At 39.6% G+C, this 16,149-nt stretch overlaps 1 protein-coding gene across 1 annotated transcript in view; it reads left to right on the top strand.

Moving 5' to 3' along the window:
• The window catches only part of LOC124258963 (NACHT domain- and WD repeat-containing protein 1-like), a 110,141-nt gene that overhangs the window by 82,589 nt on the left and 11,403 nt on the right, over positions 1-16,149 (top strand). The window contains exons 2-15 of the mRNA XM_046693031.1: positions 8,150-8,478; positions 9,080-9,282; positions 9,549-9,664; positions 10,104-10,315; positions 10,419-10,547; positions 10,807-10,935; positions 11,048-11,259; positions 11,762-11,904; positions 12,349-12,457; positions 13,185-13,397; positions 13,518-13,848; positions 14,280-14,582; positions 14,888-15,104; positions 15,573-15,898. Coding sequence (XP_046548987.1) covers positions 8,150-8,478; positions 9,080-9,282; positions 9,549-9,664; positions 10,104-10,315; positions 10,419-10,547; positions 10,807-10,935; positions 11,048-11,259; positions 11,762-11,904; positions 12,349-12,457; positions 13,185-13,397; positions 13,518-13,848; positions 14,280-14,582; positions 14,888-15,104; positions 15,573-15,898 — 2,972 coding nt within the window. The remainder of the gene's footprint in view (positions 1-8,149; positions 8,479-9,079; positions 9,283-9,548; positions 9,665-10,103; positions 10,316-10,418; positions 10,548-10,806; positions 10,936-11,047; positions 11,260-11,761; positions 11,905-12,348; positions 12,458-13,184; positions 13,398-13,517; positions 13,849-14,279; positions 14,583-14,887; positions 15,105-15,572; positions 15,899-16,149) is intronic.

The following is a 16,149-nucleotide window of genomic DNA, read 5'->3' as shown; positions in this document are numbered from 1 at the left end:
TTCACAATAATTACTCTTCTCTTACATTATCAAAATTTTGAAAAAAATTTAATCCTACCGACTCAAATGTTGAGACAAACACTTAAAAAATTTGAAGACTCTGAATTTTATTTTTATTTTTATTCGACCACCGACCCTAGGTTTTTTGGAAAAAAATCCGTTAACCATTTAATAAAAAAACCCCGGCCTCATGAGAAATTTTACATGCAAGTCCTCTAGGCACCGTGATGTCATTACAGTTTATACGTTATGGTATAAATTTGACCTTATGGCATTCCTTACAGACACGAGATTTATCGCTCACCGAAGATGGCTTCCATGTGGTAGGCTACTTCCGAGAGTTCAGGAAGCCAGTGGTGTGGAGTCTGGCAGGAGGATCTGCAGATGACCCAAACAGGGAAGCCTTCAAGCCTTTGTCCAGTTTCCCTGACATCTATGGACCTGACAGTAAGTGTTCAATGACATATTTAATCAACCATTTGTCGTAAACTATCAACATTCACAGTGAACATATCACTCAGATTGACACTGGTGAGTGAAGAGGCTTTTGCATTTGTCATTAGCCCTTTGTTTTAATGTCAAGCACAGCGAGCATAACAATCCTATTTACATGGAGGAATACATCGATTGTACTATAATTATCTTATTATTTGTTTTATAGACAGTTTTGAAGACGGATTATTTATGTATCTTCCTGTATCTAAATATATCTAAACACGTTTCTTATGCACTGTCTGAATTTCAAACCAAACAACATTTGTCAAATTCCATAGTTTCAATTCCATAAATATTGTCTAAACATGTGATTAAATATACTCAGCGGTTCAACTAAAACTACAACTGGTAATGGACACGGATGAAGCTGATGATCCGGATGATCTTGACAAAGAAGATCGATGAGGTGGACAGTGACATCGATGATGAAAATGATGACTCGAGCTTGATGTCCTCCGGCTCTCCATGGACTAACTCTGAAATCTGATTTGTTCGGATGGGACGAGAGGGAAAAGTTCAACCGGAATATCTTATTCAAACTTCAAACAAGGCCTGCCAATCTAAAAAGTTACAATGTCTGTACTGCAATATTAGAAACTAGAACATGGATGGTTCGTTATGAGTCTATATCAGTTGCTGGGAGTCCTTTCTACATTCTGAGGATACCTTTAAAATTCACAAGGTTAATGGTTGTGAATGTGAAAATCTACTAAGTAGTGGTTCTAATACACAGAGAAAATAGAAATACCAATTTACATCAGAAATAAGTGATACCTTTCAATTTCAAATCCGAATGAGCCATCAACTATCATTATTAGTTTATAGTGCAACTGGTATACTGTACTCTATCAGTAATGTACTGGACTGGAAGAGGAGACCGATAACTACATATGACTCTATAACTGAATTGTGTGTTGTATAGGAACTTTAAAGTGACAGATATAGGACACGGTTTGTTTACCTACCTATTCCTGAAATAAAATGCTACGTGTAGCCGCGTGCACAGTGCCAAGGTGAAGGATTCAGTTTCATATTCATCATATGGCTCTACAAGAAAGACTGATACATATTTCGTTACAAACAACATTACCTCAGGAATAAAATCCAAACTCATTTAAGCGTTAATGTGTGTAATATTTACATAAATACTACAACTGAAATCTTAAAACAGATAACACGATGAATACAATGAGTTGGAAACAATTACTAGAGAAAGTGCGTGCTTTTGATCGTGAGTGAGTGAGTGTTTTGCGCCGCTATAAACAATAGTCAAGTTATGTTGCAGTGGTCATATCAACAGTCACGTCTTAACCAGTTACCATGCCCAGAGTGTCACATGCATTGGCTTGGTAATGATACCAGGTGAGACGAAATAATTGAACCGTGCAAACTTCTGTGGAATAGGGCCATATACAGCCTCAGAAGAATTCCTGCCAACAAACCTGATGTTGTCCTTTTTGATAAAGCAAATGAATTTATTTATATCATTGACGTTTCTGTCCCTTTTGAAAGCAACGTGATTGGCAAGATTCAGGAAAAGCATGATAAATATGCGGACCTCGCCTTTGAAATGTCTCGCTTTCATCCCAAGTACACATTGTCGTCAGGCTCCCCATTATTCTCGGTGCCCTTGGTTTGGTACCTCCTGATCTCTTGGCGCATATCAGGAGAGTGGCCGGGTTCTCCATCGGGAGTACAACCTTCTGTGTAATGCAGAAGGCTGCAGTGTTGGGGAGCCTTCATATTCTCCGGAAAGTTCTTGGTGGGCGCGACTAGGCAGTGTTTCCTGGGAGAAGTCCCATTCGCATTCTGGGCTGCGTGTAGAGGGGGCGAGGGCCCTGAGCTGATGATGAGCCTTACTAGCCTGACTGTGCCAGGATCACCCGAACCCTCTCTGCTGCATTTTCATCTTTAATCTGAAAAAAATAATAACAATAATGTTCTCGCCTAGAATCCAACGCAATGCTGCTCACTGATGTTACATTATTACCTGCTACTAAGCGCTAATTCGCGCGACCGTGTAGGTCCGTACATCCGCTTCTCGGATACCCACTTTGAACAGCTGGGTGGACTGATTGCAATGTGGACGAAGTGCCTTTCCCAGGGACACAACACAGTATGAGACCCAGGTCACAAATTTTGGTGTCTCCAACGGAGATTCGAACCCGAGCCTTTGGCATGAGAGGCCAGCATGCTAACCACAAAGTACATAATATATACTAACACATCTAGATAAATAATTCTGTGATACACCGTGATCTCTCTGTCCCTTCACTCAGCAATAAGCCCGATGTCCCTGCCAGAGATTGTGTCAGGTTAGCATGGTTGTACTTAGAATATGCATTACTAGACTCAAGACCTATCCTTGAAGGAATTATTGCTTTGTGATTATTGTGTTAATCTTCAAGTTCCAGAATGTTATGTGGAAGTAATTTCATACAGCTAGATTCGGTAGTCCACATATTCGTATCTCATGTCAGTGGCAGCATGTGGGGTTTATCCACAATAAGTATAAGCTAAAGTTGTCTACCTTTAATGTTAACCTAAAAATGGTTAATCTTTCCAGATGTCCCCGGATTGAACAAGCTGGCTGTAAGACATTGTTTCGAGGCCTCCTCGACTTCCATCTAATGTCGCTTGCTAATTGCAGTTTTGATATTTGTTTTGTAAACAGTATGTTTCTTTTATGGCCATTTTAGCCAAATCACTTACATCAACCGTAATGTCATCAAGATGGCAGATTACGATGTCTGTATTATAATTTGTGTGTAAGGCTTATGTGAACCATGGCCTTGGAAAATACTAAATTGTGATGTTTCAAATGACAATAACAATCCCTGATTGAATTAGTTCATTTTATTCTGTGTAATCAGTTGCAGATTCTATTTAGCTGAAGTAAATTGTTAGCTAACACAGCTCGACGATAAAACACACCATATGGTTATCGATTGAGCAATGTCACACTCTAAATCTATGGCGGCATTCTTTAATCATTCGGTCCTCATGCCGGAGATTCAGGTTGGATTCCCCACATGGGTACAATGTGTGAAGCCCATTTCTGGTGTCCCCCCGCCGTGATGATGCTGGAATATTGCTAAAAGCGGTGTAAATCTCAACTCACTCACTCAATCATAACGTTATAATAGTTGCTTGTGTTTCACTGTCCGCCTCTCCACAGTTCGATAGCTAACACAGGTACAATGTTCACTCACTTATAACACACATTTGTGATATGTTGTTATGTTTCCAAGCAATCAGCGAATGGTATAACCGTTACCGGGAATTCATGAATGTGAGCCGTACTACTAGTATGGTGTACTTGTTAAACTTTGTTTTCGTTTGTTTGTCGTTTAACACCGCTTTCAGCAATATTCCAGCTGTACATGGCGGCGGTCCATGAAATCTTCAATACATTAAACTTGTCAATATGTATAAAAAATCTAACTTACAAGGAGTGAATTTGTAGTTAACTTTTGTATGATGTAGCATTTCTATTCTATACTCAATACATACTAAGACCTATAACCAACACCATAGCAGCTACAACATAGAACGGAGCCATGGCTCTAGCTCAACTATCTACTCCTTCAGTGCTCTCGGGGTTTGTTTACACGCCCTACCAACGTATGCGTGGACCGCGAGTCAATGACGCTTGACTGATATCTTCCTCGTGTAAAGTAGAACGCCTTTATGGTTACAGTACTGGTATGCCGTAGTGAGTAACACAACAGATTTCAGGTAATGGATAGACAACCCACAGACTGACTACATTTATCTGTTCAAGCGTATGCGATCTAACTTGGGATATTGACCACTCCTCGCTGGAGCGAAATGGACAGGTGTGATGGCGACTCAATGTGAAGATATAGCTGTATAGAGTACACCATGTATACCGCGTTATATCGAAGGAAACCAGGACAGTCGTCCGTCGCAAGTAACATTTTCCTAAACCCCACAATCAATGCAAGGTAAGATAGGATTCTTATTCTCATCGATCTCATTTCCTTCCATATTTTTAACACAGTGGCCAAGACACAACCCGCAGAACGTTGTTGACAAAGCCAGAGATTATCCATCCATTCGAAGTGCATTCTAGATTGTAACTAGTCACCACTCGCATGAAATAATAACACATGTCTCACGTACGTGTCATCGTTTTTGTTGTATATGCCTTCATATTGTGAATTTACACGTGACTATTTCCATCGTAGCAGAACGTGGTTGTTTACAAGAGAGCTCCCTGTTGCCATAGCAGCACATACACACGCGCCTTACAACACTATGTCGTTCATTCAATATTATCGACCTCGGGGACGGTATTCCATTCAGCGAACCCGCTGTCAGTCCAACTACCTCAACACATATACCTTCGTTCCGGGTGATTGATGGTTATTTGTCCGTCAAATCCATGTTCGGTTCACGGGGTTATAGACTTGCCCATTAGGCGCCTGTAGACTATGTCATTGAACAAAGCATGACGGCGAGTGTCACCAATGGGTTGTGGTAACAGTGCTCAGACACACCCCGGGCAACTGAGTCTCGGGCATGAGGAAGTAAAACAACCAGTGTGCGGGTAGGTGAAATGATGGGCCCAAATGGTATAACAAGTGCTACATTTTTCACAAGAACTCTGTATCGGGATGTACATTTTGATATTCGTTTCCTGTGTGTGTGTGTGTGTGTGTGTGTGTGTGTGTGTGTGTGTGTGTGTGTGTGTGTGTGTGTGTGTGTGTGTGTGTGTGTGTGTGTGTGTGGCCGGTGTGTCTGTGTGTGTCTGTCTGCCTGTCTCTGTCTGTCGGTGTCTGTGTGTGTATGTGAGCGCGCGCGCGCGCGTGTGTGTGTGCCTGCGCGTGTATGTGTCTGCGTGTCCGTGCCAAAGGTTGAGGGCACTTGAAGAATCCGTTGTTCTTAAACGATCAGGTTTGTCAATATACATGCTTAATGAACTGACCCACCAAATAAACAGGACAGAATTTATGATAAAAATAATCAAAACGGACATAATTAAAGCCTGTCTAGCATGTGTGACTGCCATTATTATTACCACTCTCTTTTAAACCCAGTGTTTAAAGAGGTACCCAACTTCTAGATATTATGGGGAACATTTTTACATCAGTAATCAATTACTCTTTGGTTCAAAAGTGCATATCGGAATCATAGTTTGGATTAAGACAGGGTAACATTGCTGTTCTTCAGTCACTATCACATAAATATTTAAGGAAGTAAAGTTTACTGTTTGCTTGTTGATTTCAATAAGAAAGGTCAATGCATATGAACACCTAGTTTTGACTATCGTCAGAAACAAATTCGATTGGTGTAAAGCGAAAACTGGCCCTATAAAATAGCATAGGAAAGCTTTGGATACGGTTGAAATGAAATAAATACTGTATTTACTCTTAACACAATGCATCATCCATTGAATTGTATTTAATGCACTAGAGTGTTTGTATCGCAAAGTTCAAGCCTTATTTGACACTGTGTTAGATAAGGATGTATGCTCTCACCATTACTGTTACTTTATTCACACTCAGGACGCGCTCTGTGTCACATGTTTGCAACATTATGTACAACGTATGTATGTTATATACACGTATTATACACAATATCATCACAGAATAAACTCTGTCTGAACATGCATTTAACCGTTTTAATTAACAATGTTACACTCATGAGTTATTGTTGATCTTTTGGGGCGTTGGTTAAAATGAGACATATGCTAATTTCCTAATTGTTCCCAGTTTATTAGAGTGAAAAGGCTGGTTCATAGTATGCATATTCGGGTTTCTACAGCAAAAGTTGTTGATATATTTTTGAAGTAACTGTTATGAATTGCGATGACATGTTATCACTATTAATTGTGATGTTGATGAAATATATTTGGCTCTAATTGGCAGTAGATGTGTGAATGCTCAGTTTGTTATGAATCTGCAAAACCAAATAACTAGTTTAGAAATATGCTGTTATAAATAGGACAAACAACAAACATTTATAAGAGTAAATGTATGGTATTTTGAAATAGATTACCACCTCTATCACAACGTGGAAAATAGTTATTAATAGTGAACATATTAAAGTGGTATCATGCTATAGAAATCATGGTATTTTAATAACTCTAATAATTAAAGCACTGCTGTTTCAAGCTGTTTTAAACATTTTGTTTCATTTGTTAGGTATACGTTGTTTACTGATGGCTTTAGTAAATGTCGTCAGGTTGTATATTTAATTCACAAAGGCTAAAAATAATACGGCACCTAAAATCCTAACTACAACCTGAAAAATATCAATCATCGATTAAGACTACATTTAAGAAGACTTCTGAACAATTGCAGTGTTGTTCGAATGATTTATGATAAATCCATAAAGATACAATGTGATCATGACAGTCGATGCAATTTTACAGATACTAAATTCTCTAAACATCCATAAAAAATCTCGATTCTAAAAGTACGACATTGTCATAAATATGCGTTTATGAATCACTGTGAAATAGTGACGGCACAAGATGTTCGACGACTTAGATGATGAAATGCTTGTTTACACTATATAGATAAAGAGATAGATACATATATCGATAGATAGATATATATAGATATAGAAAGATATACACAGATACATGTCCAGCTTATACTTACTTATAATCAAGATATGTGCCCTTGTATAATTATAAAAATCCTACGATGCATGAGGTTGTACGATACAAACGACCACACTATTTTATAACAGCATGCTCCAAAACGACAAAACAACGTCAAACAATTCCAGACCAGTATATCCTGAAGCACTGTGTCACAATGCACCCAACATTACCCAATCATCTGTACCACTGGCCTCATGGGCAGACTATACGATTAAATTCTGGTCTGTTCAATGCTTCGAATATATTTCTTCAAAGCACGATGACGTCCCGTTGAGAATTTTGAACTGACGTTTTATTTCCCTCATGAATTTCTGTCCCAATATGTTTACAAAGTACCTAATCTGCTTATTGCAGTTTGTGTATCTGTAAACGAAGCTATTAATGTGTGAATGGAAACAAACAACATTGTCACTGATCAATGAAATTCGCCATTAAACCTGCTATATTCATCATATTCGATTCAAAACGTCAAGACATGGAATGGTTTCCATTATCTGAAGAACAACTTCCAGTATGCTCGAAAGTAAAAATATAGATGCAAATTATGAAAATGGATCGCTGAAAATTGCAGTGACACAAATTGTTCCAGAAAGGGTTAGCATGTCTGCCCTCAACAGTTGTACCTGCCACTCACCCAAGTTTCATACAAAGTAAGTGTTTGTTGCTTAGCGTCGCGCCCAGCGATACCCCAGCCATGCAATGACAGCGTGTAAACAATCGGGTCGGGTCCAGCCAATCAGTGTCAAGAATCATGAGCAAACATCGATGTTGGTGGGGTACAATGCCACACTGATCCATTAAGATCCATTAAGTTGAGTGCATTTAAATAATGATGGTAAAACGCTCTATATGTTAAGGTCGTGATATAACTGAAATACTGTAACGGTTCTGAACGATGTTATACTCACTTACACTCTTATCACTCACTCGCCAACTCACTAGCCCACTCACTCACCCACTCCATATTTCACTGGAGAAACATCCATGAGATCATCAGTATACATTTCGTCATTCCAGAGTTGATCTTGCTAATACTAATAGGAAGGAAACTTCTACAAGCGAAAAAGGAACTAAGTTGGATAATGTCTCTGGGAAGCCTGCCGTGGAAACGACTGAAGATGCGGTCAAAACTCGACCAACCATTACCAGAAGGAAAACTGAGTTGAAGTCACGGCGTCAAGACGGCCGACATGCAGGGAGACCTGGAACGAGTCATCGACACAGAGACCACCCAAAGCATCACGGGAAGAAATCAGATACAGATGAGGTCATCCGTGGTAATGTGACAGTAGAATGTCCGTCTACAGCCAAAATTGTCCGGATCTTCACAAGCAGCACATTCACAGGTACCGTTCTGCTTTTCAACTCTGACAATATATTATTATTGTTTATTAAAGGATATTTATGTAGCGCACATATCCAGGCAACTAGTGTACGCACAAGGAGCTGAGTACCACGTATGACAATGTCAAGGACGACATACATGACATTCCTTCAAAATGATAAGTTATTTCGATTTTATACATCACCAAAGTAATAAGACATTGCGAGAACAGACTTAAAATCCAGAATTTAAAGAAGGTAATTACGAAACTGCGAGGTATTTTATGCAGTACATTTGTAATGCATGAGAATCACGTTTTCTGCTTCGATATGCATTTTGACTGCATGTGCATTATGGTAGATTTGGTTGTTGTATCCATTATAATGCATGTACTTTGAATTAATGCATAATTTTGAAAATTGCTTAGGGAACTGTCAATTCGTTACTGATAGTCCACAGTTGACACAATTTCAGACCAACTTATTTCACTTTGTACAATTCGACTCCACTTTCTTATGGATATCGAAAGGTTTTTGTCACCTATATTTACCATAATTGCTAGTATTACATGTAAGAGTAAGGTGTGTTCTCATTAATGCCGCTGTATATCTCTTGTTGTACAGACACATGGCACGAGAGGAACGCCCTGATGGAGAGGGCGTACCCCGCCCTGAAGGAGGTGTGTCAGCAGCAGGGGTACGAGTTCCAGGTGGTGGACATGAGATGGGGCATCAGAGATGAGGCCACGGACGACCACATGGGGACAGAACTCTGTCTGAGGGAAATTGATCTCTGCAAGAAGTTGTCAACCGGACCTAGTTTTGTAGTAAGTGTTGAAGATTCTGTTGGTCGATTTTCCATCATATGCCGATTACGTATTCTTTAAACACATTCAGATTCAGCTAATTTCCGGGGAAATGATATTTAGTGTGCTTATGTTTTACCACCTTCATAAGTAAGGGAGTGAACAGTTTATCTTTGGAATTGTAGTAATTTTGCGTCAGTGAGAAGCAATAATGGCCAGTCTTCCGTGCAGATGATTATACCTTATCAGTATTTATTACATATTATTGCTTATATTTTCCCCTCCAGACATTTCTAAGTCACAAATATGGTTACCGTGACTTCCCAAATAAAGTTGAGGCAACTGAATTTGATACACTGATTGCTGCAATGGAAGGGGAAGAAGCACTGGGGCTCCTAAAAACGTATGTACACGCCAGTTGCTGGTATAGGACATTCGACAAAAAAACATGGGTGTGAGCTGAAATAGCACTCAACGTTACAAATATCGGGATGTGCATGTATGCCTCTCTGCCTGTCTCTGTCTGTGTGTGTGTGTGTGTGTGTGTCTGTGTCAATGTGTGGCTGCTTATACTGCTTGATTAGTACCAGTGTATTAGCACTAGCCTTTAGATACAATGTTTATAATGCAAATGGCACCCATATCAAGTGTACAATTGCTTGCTTTATCTTATCCCCTAAAAGCTGAACAGCAGGAAGGGTATAGCAAGAAGAAGTATATTTTAACGAAAGGCAGAGCACCAACATATGTGCAATATAATAACTAACAGCAGAGAACCAACATATAGCAACACGGCAATTGTGCAGCATAATGGAAGATGTCCTATCTCTGTTTAACATCAGCTGGTTCAAGAGAGATGACAATGCCGTACCCCCGACCTACTTTCTTCAACCAATCAGCTCCATTCTACCAGACTTTCGAGATGAGAATGAAGAAAAACAGAAGTCCGCGAAAGCAGCTTGGTACGATCAGAATACAATCATGCAGAAAGCCCTTGTGAAAGCAGCCAATGAGAAACTTGATACAAAGACAGCTCACCGTTACGTCATGTCCGGTATGCAACACTGACTTGTACTCTTTGTGTTGTGATCAGTTTCCACTGGAAACAACCCTTATGCCTTCGGTTCAAACTGAAATTGGCCTTGTATCGTTTACAGTGACCGAGGCTGAAATCACACGAGGAATAGTGGAGTCTGAAGATAGGTCGTCCAGCTGTTTGTGGTTTCACCGAACCATTGATGCCATTGACAAACAGGAACCAAGTTACAACCTGAGCAGATACAAGGGTAGAATGTTGTTGTTAAAACTGTCAATTGTTACCTTTCATAATATTCTGTTGCTTTTCAATACATTGTTTGCTACAAAAAGATGAGAATCACTTATATAGTATTTCCAACTGTTAAATATCACACGAAACCATTCTTTATAATACTCTCAAACGCAGGTATATACCATGGTGCACTTAGGAAGATGTTAGGTCATTGTTATAACGAAGGTTACAAAAGGGACATTACAAGAACATAACAAGAATCATGATGATTACAGAATGCACTGGACCTGAGGATAGACTCCAGGAATCTTACGATCTCTTGGTAGATCTGCGAGACAGAAGACTCCCCAGTCTGTTGCGTTCTGAAAACCACAAAACATATAACATCGAATGGACAGCCAATGGTGAGTACATTATTTTGTTCAGATATTTTGTATTTTGAATCAACAAACGTATTGTGGAAAGACAATTTAGACATACAGGAGTTTCTATTCTGTTTGTTTTTTTTGTCAAAAGGAGTCGACCCCACAAAGAGTAAAAGACACGAGGCCTATATCCAACAGCTGTGTCAGGACTTCGCGGAGGAGATTTCACAGAAGGTGATGCAGGCAATTGAGGACAGGAAGAGAACCGACCTGGCCAAACCTTTGTATGCAGAGATTGTGGAACACACAGTCTTCTGTCAGTCTAAATGCAAAGCCTTCCATGGACGACAGGAGACGCTAGACGTATGTTTGTTGCTTTGATTACGTAAAATTCCTTTTGAAAACAGCCATATACAAGTTTACAGTAGAGCTTTCAAAAAGGTGTATGGTAGACATAGTGAGAACATTTGTAAATGTGAAGCATCAGCTGACACCAAGACATGTCTCTATTTGAACTTGTGAAATGTTCCCGAGTTTATAAACAAACAATTGACTTGCTTTTGTCTGAGTATGTGATGAATGCCACAAATAACTGTGGAAATCACTCATCTTCCCGCGAACACCTGCCACCATCACTACCTCATATCAATCAATCAATCAAGTGGGGATCGTATAATCTACTCGGCAGATACTTTGTATGGATGTGGAAAGGGTTTTGTTAGAGGCAGCAAGAATAACATTGGCGTTACTCTTCAATACACAACTTGTCAGAACTGTATAGTAATGAAAGGATTCCTCATTTGGGTTTATACTCTGGCGTCTATTTATATGTGTACATCAGTACTACACCTGCCTTTTATTCCAGCTCGTAACGAAATACCTCCAAGGAACGTCCAGAACTCCTTTCATTGTACACGGACCCTCAGGGTGTGGGAAGACATCTATCGTTGCCATGGCAGCTACTTTAGCACAACAAAGCTTTAGCAGCAAGACTGGGGTGGTTATAAGGTAAAAGGGATACTTTTTTCAGCAAAGGTTAAATAAGACAACGTTTGGACTTGGCATTATTCCTGTCTTTTTTAGAAATTAACCACAAGTGGTGTTTTTTCTCTAAATTGTCATCAAGGACGTGTTTTCTCAAATATGTGAGAAAAATATTTGCTATTACTTTGCAAATATCAGGTTTTTCTGGACACATTAAGTTAATTCCCATCATAAGAGATGAAACAAAACTTAAGAAGGAAGTAATTAAATGTGCAAGTAACAAAGCAGAAATTATAGGCACTTGGTTAGGATTCCAGGGTTCCAAGTAAACCAAGGTACAACATTTGCGACTAAGTAAACTTGGCTGCTGCCTTGTGGTTTCTGCAATGATTATTGTGCCCTTATGCAGCATTGTTAATAAATATACTGTACAGAGGGTGGACATCACCACTGATTCCAACTCTTCAGGTTCATTGGAACTACTCCGGACAGTTCAACCATTGGTGCCTTGTTGTCCAGTGTGACGTCACAGATTTGCAGGATTTATGGAGAAGAGATAGAAGATGAACTTCCTGCTGTAAGGACCGGTGTCTGCTACCCTTTGTTTTGTCAGATCTTCCTCTCTTCTTCACTGCACAGCCATTACTCATGTAACGCTGATTGGATTCCATACTATTTAATGAAAAGGCTAATCGCTTGCAAAACTGTTTGATTCAATTAACGTTTCCTCCAATTCTAGTGTTTTCTTTTACACAGTCACCCATGGTATTTCCTCACTGTTTCTAAGTTAAAGTTTATTATGAACATATTTCTTAAACTTAGATCATTTTCAAAATATATTTGTATAAAAGGAGTATGACTCCCTTGAGTAGTTAAGGATTTGTCACTATTTCTCAGTGTGGTCTGTTTGGTTTCTTCAAAGAATTCTTCTTTGTTTGGCTTAGATTTTGTTACTACTTCATGATGTCATGGAGTGCTAAACAAGTGACTCTTTTCCATCTTTAATATACGTCTCTTTGTCACAGTAAAGTCTCGTGGGTGAAGACATGTTTCTTCCTCATGTAATAGCCCAGTGGGTTGACAGTTATCTCCACTTCAGAGTATAGTCCTGCTTTTCATAGTATTTTCTTTTCAAGTAAGTCTAAAATAGGGAAACAAAGTACTCTAGAAATTGATGGATTCTTATTTTCACAAAGAGACAGATTTCATTGGCAAACAACAATAATCCATCAAACATTGAAAGACATAATGCACGTTTCTCAATATTCAGCCTTCGACTAATATTATGCTCTTTTATGTCCAAGGATACAAAGGAACTGACCAAAATATTCCACGAGACTCTGAATTTGGCCACCAGTGATGAGCCTTTGGTCCTCCTGCTGGACTCACTTGATCAGTTTGACCCATCAGGGGGCGCTCGCCAACTCTTCTGGCTACCGAAACAACTCCCCAACAATGTGAAGATGATCTTGTCAACGTTACCAGAACCTCAGTATGAGAGCTTTCCTCGATTACAGGTAAATGGAAGGAAATTAGATAGACACTGCCTCAGTTATTGAGTCAAAATCAACAATAAACACCTAATTTAAGATATTTACATGCATTGTACATGCTGCATTCTACATATTCTTTTTCAGGAAATGTATTCTGAAAGGGACAATTTCCTTAAAGTGCCAAAGCTCGCAGACAAAGACGTTGAGGGCATTCTTACCAAATGGCTGGATGTGGGTCGTCGTGATCTGACGGAACAACAGAGACAAACAGTCCTTGGGGCTTTCCAGAAGTGTCCACTTCCTTTGTTCCTGAAACTGTCATTTGATGAGGCATGTCGATGGTCATCCTTTGCACCCCAGTCAGAGACAACTCTCCAAACATCCATTCGTGGAAGTATCAACGCCCTGTTTTCAAGGGTTGAAGCACTTCATGGAAAAATCTTTGTGTCAAGAGCTTTAGCATATCTAACGTTGAGTAAGTATTAGTACGTGCATGTCAACTGGCAAATTTCAATTTCTTGTGCTACTTTGTGTTGCTGGGTACAAGGATACGCTGATCGTGGGTTAAGATAGCAGGTTCAACCTCATTTTGAATATCGGTGTGTGAGCACCAAACCAAACCTGTTTATTTCCAAGTAGTAGTAAATTTCTACCAACAATGTTACCTTCGACTTTTCCCAGATCTTAAAGATGTCAAAATGCGGTAGCTCATTTGCAAATCAAAAGTACACTTTGACTGTAGATATATTTTGAAAAGGATTAACATATATATGGCCTAAAGGCGTATGTCAGCAGTTAGAAACCCTTGATTAAATGAACATTAGTTTTAAGGTAAATAATATACATCATCAAATATACAATAATAAGATTTTCGATTAAATGGGTGAGTGACGATTTCTTCTTCAGGTAAAACGGGTTTGACGGAGAGTGAGCTGGAGGACATCCTGTCATGTGACGATGATGTCCTCAATGACGTGTACATGTATTGGACTCCACCTGTCAGGCGACTTCCGCCTCTACTCCTGGTCAGGCTGAAGGCAGACCTTGGTCAGTATTTGGTGGACAGAGGAGCTGATGGAGTGAGGGTCTTCTTCTGGTATCACAGACAGTTCATTGAGGCTGCTACAGACAAATATTGCTCTGATCCTCAATTCAACCAACAAATGCATGGAACTCTGGCTGATTTTTTTGCTGGAACCTGGGCAAACGGTGAGTAACAGGGTGGAAGGGAAACAACCTTGATCATTTCTTCAGTCTTCTACTTAATGCTGATATGGAAAATTATTAAACTCCTAAATCACATGGTTATGAATATGCTCATTGAATTCTGATACATGTCTGTTTCCATTTATACCTTTCTTTTTGGCGAACCAATTTTATCACCACTGACTGTTGCTTTCATGTAATTTTCACTACCGTTTATACCTTTACGCCCAATGAGATCTGTTAAGGCAGACATTTGAGACATCATTACCTGGACGTTGTATATTTATGGTGGTCATGTTAAACTTCAGGTAAAGCTAAACCATACGTAGACAAGAAGGGTAACAAAGAAACTGCTGACCGTAAGCCAGCATCACAGCCAGACAAATTCAAGACAGGTTATAACTTGAGAAAACTGAACAACCTTCCTTACCAGCGGACAGAGGCCAAGCAGTTGGGTCTCCTGAAGGAGGAGTGTTTGATGAACTTTGCTTTCCTTCTGTCAAAACTACATGCATCAGGTTTAAGGTAAACTGCATCAAAGGCAACATGAAATCGGGTTTGTCGGTCCTGTGAGATTATTACAGAAACATGGTAGCATGCATGTGTTGGGCAATTTGTTATAGTCTGGACTTGTGAAACTTTTTGATACATTTGTACCAAAAACACTGAGTGTTGTCCATTGAGCCATAAGTCCACAGTTTATTATGATACACATTAATCTTACTCCCAGCCAACCAGTCTTGGTAATATCCTTTTTAATCCAAACTGCCTGTCATGGGTTTTTTTTTGGTGTGTTTTAATGCTTTCCTCAGCAGTATGCTAATCATGGGTTGCTGAAGACAACCACTTCTTTTGGTTAGACAAGGCAAAGGGGGTAGCAACTGTATTGATGGCTCAATGGTACACTCAGACACTGAACCATGTACCCATCTGCCTATATAAAACAAAGTGAGTATTATTTTAAAATCCTGTTATTGCATGTATTGAATCCAGGCCTATCCTAGAGGACTTTATCGCTGCCAGAAATGTGTACCCAGATGACCAAGAACTAAAGATTGTTGGAGAGAGTCTTCAGTTGTCCCAAGATGCTCTGGTATCCTATCCCAACGAGCTTCCATCTCAGCTGCTGGGAAGGATCAAAGTATGGGATGGCCTGGAGAATCTCCGAGATGGTTGTAAGACGGCACCAGGGTACTTCCTTCAGCCTGACAGATCAGTCCTAACCGAACCCGGTGGACAGCTGGTGAACTGTCTTGCCGGACACAAAAAAGACGTGTATGGAATTGATATGACCAATGACTCCAATTTTGTTGTAACATGTAAGTCCTTTTAGTAACCTTGTCATTGAATGTCAAGTAACGCGACAGCATCAACGATTGTATTTGTAGTTATTCTTTATTTCGGTTGCTCTCAGTTGTTTAAACGGGTTAGAAGTGATCTATAGCAAACCATGATTGTCGCAAGTGACGACTAACGGGATCAGATGGTGAGACTCATTGCCTTGATTAAAACATGTCATCGTATCCCAATTGCGCAGATCAATAATGCTCATACTGTTGTCTCACCTAGA

The sequence above is a fragment of the Haliotis rubra genome, unplaced genomic scaffold (assembly GCF_003918875.1).
Source record: "Haliotis rubra isolate DU_JTF1 unplaced genomic scaffold, ASM391887v1 Scf704, whole genome shotgun sequence".
Lineage (NCBI taxonomy): Eukaryota > Metazoa > Mollusca > Gastropoda > Lepetellida > Haliotidae > Haliotis > Haliotis rubra.
This window is presented reverse-complemented; position numbering and strand designations above follow the sequence as displayed.